We start from the raw sequence: 13,335 nt of genomic DNA, 5'->3' as shown, positions 1-13,335 counted from the left end.
GACTTTAGGGTTTGAGCCTTCTAAAGAGCAAAGATTATTATTATTATTATTATTGTGTTGTAGTTGTGAAATCAGGGATTAAGAGGGAAAAAACTCCTATTCACTGGCTCAGACTTGGAAGGGAGCTTCAGTACATTTAGACTACTTCCTTCCCTATACTCTCTATACCAACCCCATAACCTGTTTGGAACCAAGAAATAGCAACAGTGACAGGGATGGACCATCATTTCATGTTAATGCCAATTTCGCCAAGTCCGTATGGAGATAGAGTAGGATTGAATGTATCTTTCCAGTACATACATCACGATACTATGTTGTTATCTTTAACTTGCATAACTTGAAAAAAGAAGAGGGGATGTGATATGGTGAAAAGAGCACTGGATTTGGAATCAGAAAGCAGACCTGGGTTCAAGTCTTAGGAACTGAAGCCCTCCTGGTTCAAGCACTTAGGAGCAGTGTGACCTTGGGGAAGTCATTGAATAGCTGAGCCTTAGCTGCCTCATCTGTAAAATGGGTATAATGCTTGCCTTAGCGACCTCACAGGGGTAGAATCAAATTACAGGTGTGAAAGTGCTTCTTACGTATTTCTTAGAAAACATAAGCTACTATTATGAAGTATGACATCCTTGTGGAAAGGGCATGTCAGTATCACACAGAAAAAAAGGGGACTCCCAGGGGAGAAGTGATTAAAATACTTTGCTTAAAGAACAGATACCATAAAACTCCAACCATAAATCCTAAGCATTCCAGCCCAAGTGAACGGATGCCAATGCAGGCAGTGCCTGTAGGACTTGGTGACCAGAGGCTGAAGAGCTCCAAGAGATCAACCTAGAGGTCACAAGACAGGGAGAACTCCCTTGGAAGGAGACTCCTACCAGTTTTATAGTTCTCATTCAGCCAGGGGTAGTTTGATTTTTATTATTGCCCCGCCCAAGACAATATTTACATACAAAATGCTGTATTTCTATGCATCGCTCACTCTAGCTAAATCCTCTAAATGTTTGGGGAGCTCCCTTTGCTGCAGATCAGTCATTCAGCCCATCACTGTGTTAAGGGTTAATTACTCAAGGTGGGGGGGAGTTTGTCTGCATGGGGAAAACATCAAAATCCTCCTTTTCTCTCCTCGGGGTATAAACACCACCCAAGAAGACCCTTCTTGACCCAGGGAGCTAGAGATCTGTTTTGTTTTGTCATTAATAAAGGGCAGGCAAGCTCTTTCTGGCATTTTTGCTCAAAGGCCCAAAATTTTAGCTGTGACCAGGTTGGATTAAATTAAGTAAATGGTTTTCTTTAGAAAAGGAAATGCTCACAGACAGTATGATGTTAGCCACTTTGTGGTATGCTAGCCATGACCTTATTAAATATTGATTGGTCTGAGTTATAAATCTTACTTAGCACTTGAAATTTTATTTAAAAAAGTAAAAATATTTGTACTTATTTCAATAGATCTGGCCACAGGCAGCTGAGGGTTCAAAACAAAACAGATTCTTATTATGCTTTTTTCTGTTAGGATTGCAGGGTTCAAAGGCAGGTTAGCTGGTTTTTTCCTAGGGAGTTTTTAGGTTTATTCATATCCTAGTTCTAATCGCAATTGGGAGCTAAAAAGAATCTCAGATCGTCTACTTCAACCCTCTCATTTTACTCATGAGAAAACCACGTGAGTGACTTGTCCAAGATCACATAGCCACATGGTATAATCAGGACAAGAAATCAGATATCCTGACTTCTGTTCTCCAAGAATCATCGTTTGAATAGCTCACATCTGACAATTTTCTTTAGAATTTAAAAAGCATCCACTCCACAACAGTCTTGTGAAGAAAGTAAGCGCATGCTTTGTTGTCTGTATTTTAAAGATGAGGAAACTGCAGCAAAGAACAGTAACTGTCCTGTGGTCCTGTGGCTGGGAAGCGATTGAGTCAGGATTCCAACCTAGGTCTTCCCACTCTTAATCCAGAATCTTTGTTTTTTAAAAGATGATCAGTGGGACCCATTGTTCCTTTTAGGATACTATCCTGCCTCTTAGTCATGTGGTTCCTAATGGTGGAAAGAAATATTTTTTGCTGATCTAAACTATTTATTTTCTACCAATGCCATTACTATTTAGCTAAAGAAAAGTTCTCAACCAAATCAAAGTGAAATGTTGTAGCATTTGATGCCTCTTGTTTGGATAAAGCGTAATGGAATCATCGGCAATTAAATGATATATTAAAAAAAATTTATTGAATGCCAATACAAGTAATTAAACTTGCTTAGTAATGATTTATAATTAAACTACTTTAAATTCATAAAATATTAAAACAGCTTTTCCGTTATTCTCTTATTCACTTCATTGTATGGTCATAGTATGTACTGCCTTCTTTTTCTACCTTTATTGTTTAACCCTAATATTCAAGCCTGAAACATTTGCTGTGGATCCATGAAGTTCCTCTTTGAGACAAATATGTGCAAAAGAATATGAAGATCTACTGGCTCCTTCCTTTTGCCTACAAATGTACCCACATCTCTCTATCCTTAAAACACAACACCACACACACACACACACACACTACACACACACACCACACACACACACACACACACACACACCACACCACACCACACACCCCGCACCTCATTTGATCTAACCATCTCTGCTAGCTACCATCATAAATCTGTTCTCCCTTCTCTACTTCTTTCCTCTCACTCTGCATTCTTACTCCTGATCTCATTTCTTACACCTGATCTCATTACCCAGCCGCAACTATTCTCTCCAGTGTTTGCTTAATTGCCAGGTCTAATGGTCTTTTCTCAGTTGTCCTTTGTGATCTTTCTTTAACCTTTAACATTCTTTGTTCACCTTCTCTTTCCTCCTGGATGCTCTGGTCTCTGGTCTCCCTCAGCCCTTCTCCAGTTTGTTTGACCATTCTTTCTTAATCTTTTTGGCTAGTTTTTCATCCATAATGTGCCACTGACTGTGGTATTTCCAAAGGCTCTGTCCTTGGTCCTCTTCTCTTCTTCTTCTCTCTCTCTTGGTCCTCTCAACATCTCCTGTGGTTCAATTATCATCTCTATTGGGAGGATTCCCAGATTGATATATCTAGCCCTACTCTCTCCTGAATTATAGTCCCACAATACTACCTGCCTTTTGGACATCTCAAACCAAATCTTCTGTCCTCAAACTCAATATCCACAACAGAATTCATTGTCTTTTCCCCTTAAATCTTTCTCTCTTCTCAGTTTTCTTATAATTGTTCCCAGTTACCCAGGCTTGTAACTCAGGGTTATCATCCACTCCCTACTCTCATTCCCCTACATATTCATTCCATTGCCAAATCTTCACATTCACGTGGTCCCTGTTTCACATAATCACCACTTGTTCAGGTCCTTATCATCTCTCATCAGGACTATTTTAATACCTTTCTAATGAATTTTCCTGTCTCAACTCTGTCTCCACTTTGACCCATCTCCTATAGGTCTGACCATGTCTTCTCTCTATTCAATTAGCTATGGTCACTCCTAATTAGCTCTGGGATCAAATATAAAGTTCTGTTTGTCCTGTGATTCACATCCTGGCCATATCCTACCTTTCCAGTCTTTTTACTTCCTTTCATGTATTCTGTGTTTTGGCCATCCTGATTGATGCTGTTCCTTCTACATGACCCTCCATCTCTTGCACTGCTGTTCAAGGCTTTAGATATGACCTTGATTCAGATCCTCTTAGTTACTGCTAAATCCTTCTATTCCTCTGGAGACCCCTGTATTTCATAAAATGAAGATGGAACATGATACTTAATTTTGGAAATTACCAGTGAATTTCTGATTAATATGGATGTGTATCATCAGTATTTTTAGATTGTAAGTAGACTGTTACAGCTTATGCTTGGCAATTGACTGCAATTCCATTCCATCCATCATTTGTGACGGCCAGTGCCTTTAAACTGCATCTTCTGGATGCTTGTGCAGTGATGAAAATGACTACTTTGTGTTGTTGCTTCCAACAGATCCAGATGAAGCCTTTGTACCTTCTGCCACGGTTGACCATTTAATTTTTGCGGAGGAACATGATTCTGTCACTATTCCATGTCGCACAACTGATCCTCAGGCTCAAGTGACCCTACTCAACAGTGAGGACAAAGTGGTACATGCATTCTACGATAGCAGACAGGGATTTGTTGGAAACTTTGCCATGGGACAATTCAAGTGTGAGACAGTCATCAAAGGGAAAAAGTTCCAAACGAGTCCATTCAACATTTATACAATAACAGGTAGGTTTTCTCCTTTTCTCATCCCCTCTTCTTTCCTCCGTTTCCTTTTTCCTCTCTCCTTTCCTGCCTCTATCGCTCCCTTCTAAAACCCTGTAAGTAGCTTTTATTTTTAAACTAAATCTTTTATATGGAAAATTTGGAGGTGCATTTATCCCCATATCTTAAATCTGGGGTACAAAAACATATTAAACATAATGAATTAAATCATCTATTTTGTTGGGTTTTGACTAGTTGAGATGTGACTTCCCTGATAATAGTAGAGTATGTTATACCTTATTCATAGCAACAGGTTAAGACTTGTGCCAGTTTCACCCAGAATAATTAGGTTTAAGTCTTGACATAGTAGAATTCCATTTATTTTTTTAAAATTACTGTTGAATAATGAATTTGCTCCTCTCCTTTAAGCTCAGTGTATTCTCCCATGTAAAAGAAAGAAGAGCCCCACTCATACTTTTAAATTTATCTCTTGCTCTTGTCTGAAGCTCTAGTCTCTCTTTGAATGGCTGTGCCAAATGTGCCATGCACAAAAAAATCATAGTATTCCATTTTGGGGCCAGCTATCAATGTGATATGTGTCCCAAACAAGAGAAGTCAATTTAAGGAGTTTTTAGAATTTTGCCATGTCAAAATCCTTTACAGGGATATATGTATATGTGTATGTGTGTGTGTGTGCATGTATATGTATATATGGATGCATGTTTACTATATATGTATATATATACTTATAGATACACAGAGAATTTTTAAAAGCTTTCTCCTGTATCATTTTATATTTATTTGCCCAATATGTAATAAGTTGAACATTATTAAATTATTAAAAAGCTATTATTAATTATTAAATTATTATTATAGATTATTAAAAGCTATTAAATAGCTTTAAATGATAATAATAAAACCAATTAAATTTGCATTGAAAACTATTTGAAACTAAAGAAGACCTTAAACCTCCAAAAATGATAGTCACTTGTCAATTCCTCACTGAGAATTCCCTTTGTACATCTGACTGTATTTAAATGCATTCCTTGTCTTTTTCCTGTAGCCACCCCAGAACTTGAAGTTGAGATCGAGGCAGTGAAAACCGTTTATAAAACAGGAGAGACGCTTGTTGTAACTTGTGCTGTCTTGCACAATGAGGTGGTTGACCTTCAGTGGAATTACCCTGGGAAAGTGGTATGTGCCTTCCTTTGGATTTTTGTTTTGAGAACGAAAGTCATGTTTTCTCCTAACTCTTGGAGAAGGTGCATGGGATAGTGAGAAGAGGATGGGTCAAGAGTAGGGAGACCTAGGTTCTCGTCCCAAGGCAGCCTCTAACTAGACTTTGAACAGTTCCCCTTTTTAGGCCGGTTTATTCATGTATATAATGAAAAGGTTGGACTAAATCACAGAAATTTCTTTCAGCCCTAAAATTATATGGTCTATGAAAGAATTTGAATGAACAAGGTGTAGATTTGATAAACGTTAGTCAGTCCCTTCTTCTATTAAAGGTTTAGAATGTATGAAAAACATGCATTATATTTTTGAGAACCAAAATAGTGGCAAATATTTAAAAAGGAAGATCACAAAGACTATAATTGCTATAATGACTTTTTAAAAAGACATTGGAAATATAAAAAAAAGAAAAGTAATTCTACGGATTGGTTTATTGGTCATTAAGATGACAGACATGAATCCTCAGGTCTCTGAACACATTTTCTTTGCATTCAATACCATTAATAATCCCTTTCCTGAAACTGCTCCCTAACTCTCATGACATGGTATTTTCCTACTTCTGCTACCACCTCACCACCATTCTTTCTGCCCGTTAAACTGTAGGCACATCTCAAGGTTCTTTCCTTGGTCCATTTACCTTTCTTTATAGCCTTACCATTAGGGAACTGATCCTTATGACTTCAACTCTTATCTGACCTGTCTAGATTGATGAATCTGTCATCTCTCTGATTTAGGTACTCTCTACACTGTGATAAATAACCATCTTTTTTTATGCCTTTATATCTTGTGTCCTACCACAAATGTTCTTTAACTATTTCACTTCTGTCTGACCCATTTTGGGGTTTTCTTGGCAAAGATATTGGGGTGGTTTACTTTTCCTTCTTCAGCTCATTTTACAGATGAGGAAACTGAGGCAAATGGGGTCAAGTGACTTGCCCAGAGTCACACAGCTAGTAAGTGTCTGAAGCTGGATTTGAACTCAGGTCTTCCTGATTCCAGGCCTGGTGCTCTACCTGCTGCACCACCTATCATAAATACTCCATAGATTATTTACCTAGAAATCTAGAGGTCTTCCTTTGATTACTCGTTATCTCTCATTCTTTTTTTGTTTTTTTGGAGGGGGAAGGCAGGGCAGTTGGGGTTAAGTGACTTGCCCAAGGTCACGCAGGTAGTAAGCATGTCATGTGTCTGAGGCTGGATTTGAACTCAGGTCCTCTTGACTCCAGGGCCGACGCTCTATTCACTGTGCCACCTAGCTGCCCCTTATCTCTCATTCTTGCTATATGCTCAGTCTACCTCCATTTATATGGTTCTGTTTAATGTCTTTGGTGATATATTTTAGATCATCTGTCCCACAAGTTAGTATTGGCAAAATTCAGAAGCATAATATCTTGGAAAGCATACTTGACTTGGAGTCTTGAAGACCTGAGTTCAAATCCTGCCTCATGCTCTTGCAAGCTATGTGACTCTGGGAAAGTCATTTAACCTGATTGAACCTTAATTACCTTATCTGTAAAATGGAAAAAAAATATTTATAACTTCACAGGGTTGTAATTAGCATCAAATATTGTTTATAAAATGCTTTGCAAAGCCTTAAAACAGAAGTCAGTTTATTTTATAGATGTCAGTTAATTGTATTATTGCTTCTACCCATTATGCAGTTTTCAATTCATTGGCCTTTTGGGTAGCCTGTGATTTTGATTCTCCTGAGGTTGTGGTATTTTGTGATTCATAGCCATGGAGTATCAGTGGCATCTTTAACCTGGTGCTAAAGAAAAGGCTTTTATAGCAAGCATATTAGCTGAAAGAAGAGAGTGAGACTTTCATATTTAGTCTAGGGAAAACCCCATGCATTGAAGAGAAATTCTCATTCATTCATGTATTCATTCAACAACCATGTATTAACCCTTTCTGGGTAAAACAGATCATATGGAGCTACCTGTTCTTTGCTTACCAGTTTGCTCTTTTTTTGAGTCTTGCCATTCAAAAGTACTCTTTCCATTTCTTGGAGGTAGATAATCTAAAGGTAATTTCCCTCTCTTTCTGATATAGAAAAACAAAGGCATTTTGAAAGTTGATGAAATCAAAGTTCCATCTCTCAAGTTGGTGTATACGTTGACTGTCCCTAAGGTGACAGTGAAAGACAGTGGAGACTATGAATGTGCTGCCCGTCATGCTACCAAGGAAACTAAAGAGATTAAGAAAGTCACCATTTCTGTTCACGGTATGATTTGACCCTTTATGTCTATATAAAGTCTCATTTAGCAATGTCACCCTTCTACTTTGTGGCAGTCCTTATTAATTGAAACCTTTCTATTTATAGAGAAGGGATTTATTGAGCTCAAACCCAACTTCAGCCAGATGGAAACCATTAACTTGCACGAAGTCCGCCATTTTGTAGTGGATGTTCAAGCGTATCCACCACCAAAGATATCCTGGCTTAAGGACAATATGACCGTGATTGAGAATCTGACCGAAATCATCACTGGCTTAGATAAGATCCAGGAAATAAGGTAAAGAAAGACCTTTCCCAAGTAAGTCTTTTATCATGACTGTTGCCTCTGATTTTATAAGTGTGTTCCTAGCAAGGGAATTATACGTGTCTTATGAACCAGACTATAAATGAAATCAATTCAAAGAGCCATAAGGTTGGCCATGAAGCATAAAGGACAAAATTCTTTTGTCTCAAACGTTGTAATAAGGTAATGGCATCCTGGTAAGTGTTTAATGATTACATTAGGAAGAGCCATAAGTTGTAAAACCTCTCCTCCAATTGAAGACAGATGGCCAGATCCAGCTGTCTCATGGAATTTTGGCCTGGAGAAGGGCAGCAGGATTGGAGCCACTTGGATTTAACATATTGTCAAAAATCCCACAGCCCTATGTGAACAGTAGATGTATGGTATATGGTAGCTCTGCTTCGCTAATGAATAGTTAAGAAGGCTTCACTGGCTTAATTAGCACAAGGCAATATGGCATGGTACAAGAATGACAAAGGAGGCAGGAGACCCGGCTTCTGCTGCCCTCTCTGCTACTCAGCTAGTTGTGGGACCTTAGCTAAATCACTTACCTTCTGGGTGCCATCTGTAAACTAGGGAATAGCAATAGTTTACTACCCTAAAAGCGATAACAGTGATAACAACGACGACGGCAATGGCCAGCATTTATATGCCACTTTAACGTTTGTAAGATGTTTTACAAATACTATCTCATTGGATCCTCACGACAACCCTGGCATGTTCGCTATTATCATTCACATTTTGCAGATGAGGAAACTGAGGCAAACAGGTTAAGTGACTTGCCCAGGGTCACGTAGCTAGTGAATGTTTGAGGCTAGATTTGAACTTAAGTCTTCCTGGCTCCCAAGTCTAGCGTTCTGTCCGCTGAGCCACCTAGCTGCCTGGGGAAAGACTGCATGTTCTTTTTTGAGGGCCCTTTTAGCATCTCTAAAATTAGAATAATAAATTCTAGGATAAAAAGTGTTTTTTGAAAGGTCAGCTAGTCCAGAACGTTGTATCCAGTCAAGATTACAACCCATCCTAGAGAGAAGTGGAAATAAATCTTAGTAGTGCAGTTCTCTATCAAAAGAGCCCTTTTTTAGAATATCTAACAAATTTCATGCTCAGATGTGATTTTTTTTTCCCCCTGCCTGAACAAAATTCCTTCTGCAGTTTGTGAGGAGAAACATTTTTGGCAGTGAGCTCTCAGGATGCAGAGAAAATATCTGAATTCTTTTACCCAGGCAGTACAGTGATTGAAAAGGGAGTAAAAATACCAGTAATGCCAGAATGGCTTTTGGGAGATTGAGGGACAGAGTATAGACAAAGTACACTCCAACTTTGTCATCTCTGTATCAAAGATCAATGAAAAATGTCCCCTTTTATCTCCACCCGGGAGACCTTGGATATAGTCTTGATATTGCATCTGAAAAATTGAACATAATGTATGAGCTGAAATTAACACTGAATGGTAAGACAGGCTCATGCACCTCAAGGTGATAGAATGGAATAATCTGCCAGTATGGAAAGATTAGATAGTGCACCCCATATCTTGAAGGATGAGCTTGTATGGTAAGCATATGATAGCAGGGTCCCCTTCTGGAGTACAGAGTCACAGTGACCACCAACAGGGTGGACAGGGAATATCTTAAAGGAGACCATAAGCTCAATTGTGGCATCCCTGTGGACTGCCAGGAAGCCATAGTGAGAGAAACCAATCCAGCACATCAGAGTCAGAGCTAGAACAGTCCTATTCACATAAGGAGCTAGATGAGGCAGAAAGGCAAGGGTGAGGGGACCCAGTGAAAAGGAGGCTCAGAGCATAGTTGGTTGTAGTTGCAAATGAAAGAATCCTTTGCATCTGACAGCGTGAACTTTTCTCAATTAGGATTGCCTTTTGTCAGCCATGGTCACACCTATGTATCATAAGCTTACACAGAACAATGGAAAAGACATGTATAGCAAAAGAACAAGGCGAAATCACAACAAAACCAGAAGAAATTAGAAGAATGATCAGAACCTACTATGAATAGTTGTGGTTGAGTCATTTTTCAGTCATGCCTGACTCTCTGTGACCCCATTTGGGATTTTCTTGGCAGTGATACTGAAGTGGTTTGCCATTTCTTTCCCCAGCTCATTTTACAGATCAGGAAACTGAGGCAAACAGTGTTAAGTGACTTGTCCAGGGTCACACAGCTAGTAAGTGTCTGAGGTCACATTTGAACTCAGGCCTGGTGCTCTGTCTGCTACTCCACCTAGCTGCCCCATTATGAATAGTTACACGCTACCAAAACCGAAGAGAGAAGAAAGAAGTCCCTATTTGATAAAAATTGCTGGGAAAACTGAAAAGCAGTCTGGCAGAAATTAGACTTAGATCAACATGTTACACCACATTGCATGATGCATTTTAAATAGAAAATTATGGAATTGTAGAATTATGGAGTCAGGAGGGATCTTGGCAGTCAAGAAGAAAACCATAACAGAGCATTCTATGAAAACTTTAGAAGGGAAACACATTTTTAAAGAAAGAGGGGGGAACTAAGGCAAAAATCAAAGGTTGCTCTGGTTCCTTTGATAACATTGTGAACTAGGTAGAGAGTATTATTCCCTCCATTTTATAAATTACAGGCTCATAGATTCAGAACTGAAAGGGACCCCAGAGGCCTCCTAGTTCAGCTCTCTCATTTCTTAGATTAGGAAATGGACCCAGAGAGTTGAAGTAACTTTTCCAGTGTCAGGTAGTTATGAAGTAGAAGAGCTAAGGCTCAAACTGAAGTCCTCTGACTGTAAAGCCAGAACTTTCTCCATTGTTCTCAGATGAGAACAAGCCTCTGAATGAGGCTGAGTGAGTTGTCATACAAGTCTCCTGTTGCCAAGGTGGGACAACAAGGTATCTGCTTTCGCCTGAGTCAGGTGTTCTGTCTGTGAAGCCACACCCCCTCATAAGTCATGCCCTGTTGTGCTTCTTTCCAATAGCACCATGGTCATTTCCCACAGTCCCATATGTACCCATTCATTTCTGATCTTTTAAGTATCTGCTCTCCAATATTGGGAATTTCAGTATGTACAAAGCACACTGGGAGTCTTGGAAAAGAGATGCTATGAACATGAAAAATATTTTTAAGATCTGACTTCTATACAATATATATTTCAAACTATTTATTCATTGAAATCTGTAATTGTTTGCTATTACTTTCATAAAGATGTTTGGGCTTTATTTTGCTAATGTTTGAAGTAGAAATATATCTTTAAAAAGCCCCTTTCTTTATAGATATCAAAGCAAGTTAAAACTGATTCGTGCTAAGGAAGAAGACAGTGGATATTATACTATTATGGCTCAAAATGAGGATGATATTAAGAATTATACTTTTGAACTTACAATTCAAGGTAAGTCAAGAGAATGAATATTAGTTGGGGTTGATATGGCATAAGAATAATGACATTTAATCTCAAGGAATGCCTGGCTTCTTGCCTTTTTTTCTCCCATGTAGAAAAGATCAGAGCCACTGATGGCCAGCCCCCACGTGCATGGCACCAGGGGGTAGTGACACCATTGTGCTAGGAGATGTCTGCCAGGTCTTCTGGACCCAGGTGGCTCTGGGAGTCCAGAGCCACTCTGAGATTGGGTATCAGTACCAGTGCAACCCGAAAATAGCTGCCAGCCTCTGTTTCTAAAGCCCACTACCTAGAGGAAAGAGTAGACATGCTGGGCGGGGTCCTTCATCCTCTAATGGAAAGCCATAGAACCTCTGTGGAATGGTTTAGAATTCAGAAAAGAGCCCTGGTACTACAGAAATAGACATTTTACAATGGGTACCGACCAGAATGGCTCTCCCAAACCTACTGTGACACAAATCTGAACCTCACAGAGCTCCTGAAAAGACATTGGAACTTTCCCAAGGTGCCAGGGTGTGGGCCAGGTGTGATGACCACCTCTGGGACCTCCACTCTTTTGGAATTACACAAGGTGACCTGCTAAACTGGGCATAGTACAGAGCCCAGGTGGCCAATGTTCCTTTAATGATCTGATGTTTTTCAACCCTAGAAATTCCAGTTGGGCAAAGGTGAATTATTTTGGTAACTGAAGCTTAATGCTGCACTTAAAGGCTCTTTGAAAATTATTTTATCAAAAAAAAAAAGAAAATTATTTTATCAGAATTATCCAGCTTCTCTAGATGCATTAAAAGTCACGGAATCATAGAATTGCAGCGTTGGGAGGGACCTCAGTGGACATAAAGAATTTTCCTGGAGAACAGCTTAGCTGAGCACCAGTTTTCCGTCCCCCCTTCATATTAGATAATCTCAGCTCTGTTAAGATTTTACCCTTTCTGGTGAAGAGAACTGTGGGCCATGTTTCCAAGGTATTTCTATGGTACTAAACTGAAAACTTTCTCAGCAACTGGGTTTGTTTTCACTGATGAGTAGTTTTCTTCTGTGAGGGCAACGTGTTTGAACGTACAAGCTCTGATTATTTGTTTTCTATTGTTTTCATCATCCACGTGGCTGCTAAAAACAATGGAATGATGTCTTTGAATCTTGTCTTTTAGTTCCGGCTTCTATTCTGGACCTGGAGGATGACAACCATGGCTCTGCAAGTGGGCAGACGGTCAAATGCATAGCAGAAGGGACACCGCTTCCAGCTGTGGAATGGATGATTTGCAAGGATATTACAAAGTAAGAAGCCAATCATTCCTTTCTCTTTCCATCAGATTCCTCCTCTCCTGAATTTAGTATCCGCCATGTTGACTCTGTTAGCTCTTTTCTCATGTGTGACTTCTGGGAAGTCGCAGAATCACACTGGCTGTGATTGAAGGGGATCTTATTGACCCCATCCCATCTCTATTTGAACTCTTGGTTAAAGAGGAAGTTACTGCTAGATTACTGGGTATAATTGACTTACTTTGTGTGTAAGAAGGGGCAAAAAAAAGCATCTCTGCAGTCCAGCAGAGAGAAAACACCAGCCATCTGATGTGACTTTAAGGGATCAGTGTTTGCATCTGGAAAATGGGTGTCTAGAAACAGAGTGGCCATTGTGTGGATGGAGAGGAAGGTAACCAAGAGACTTTCTTTAAAAGGGTGAGAAATATTTGAATTACAAGATTTTGAATGAGTAGTAATTTTTCTTTCAACTTTTCAACTTCTTTTTTTGCTCTCAATATTCTTAGCTCATTTTCTTTACATGGCATGTAGCTTATCTGATCTGTAAATTCCTGGGAGTGCTATCTTTTAGTCAAAGGATATGTATAGTTTATGTTTCTAGTATGTTAATCACTTTACCATTTTTGCTTCTTATCATTTCCCACTAATAAATCCAGAGATCAAAACCTAGTTTTAATAATAATGTTAATAATGTTAATATTTAGTAATGTTAATAATACTGCTAC

General features: G+C 39.1%; 1 protein-coding gene across 2 annotated transcripts in view; it reads left to right on the top strand.

Annotated features, from left to right (window-relative positions):
* The window catches only part of PDGFRA (platelet derived growth factor receptor alpha), a 49,721-nt gene that overhangs the window by 15,648 nt on the left and 20,738 nt on the right, over positions 1-13,335 (top strand). For both annotated transcript variants that reach the window (XM_036762623.1, XM_036762624.1), the window contains exons 4-9: positions 3,981-4,244; positions 5,284-5,414; positions 7,506-7,677; positions 7,777-7,966; positions 11,223-11,338; positions 12,499-12,625. In XM_036762623.1, coding sequence (XP_036618518.1) covers positions 3,981-4,244; positions 5,284-5,414; positions 7,506-7,677; positions 7,777-7,966; positions 11,223-11,338; positions 12,499-12,625 — 1,000 coding nt within the window. The remainder of the gene's footprint in view (positions 1-3,980; positions 4,245-5,283; positions 5,415-7,505; positions 7,678-7,776; positions 7,967-11,222; positions 11,339-12,498; positions 12,626-13,335) is intronic.

This window comes from Trichosurus vulpecula, chromosome 6, assembly GCF_011100635.1.
Source record: "Trichosurus vulpecula isolate mTriVul1 chromosome 6, mTriVul1.pri, whole genome shotgun sequence".
Classification (NCBI taxonomy): Eukaryota; Metazoa; Chordata; class Mammalia; order Diprotodontia; family Phalangeridae; genus Trichosurus; species Trichosurus vulpecula.
The sequence above is the reverse complement of the archived record's forward strand: the minus strand, read 5'-3'. Positions and strand labels throughout refer to the sequence as shown.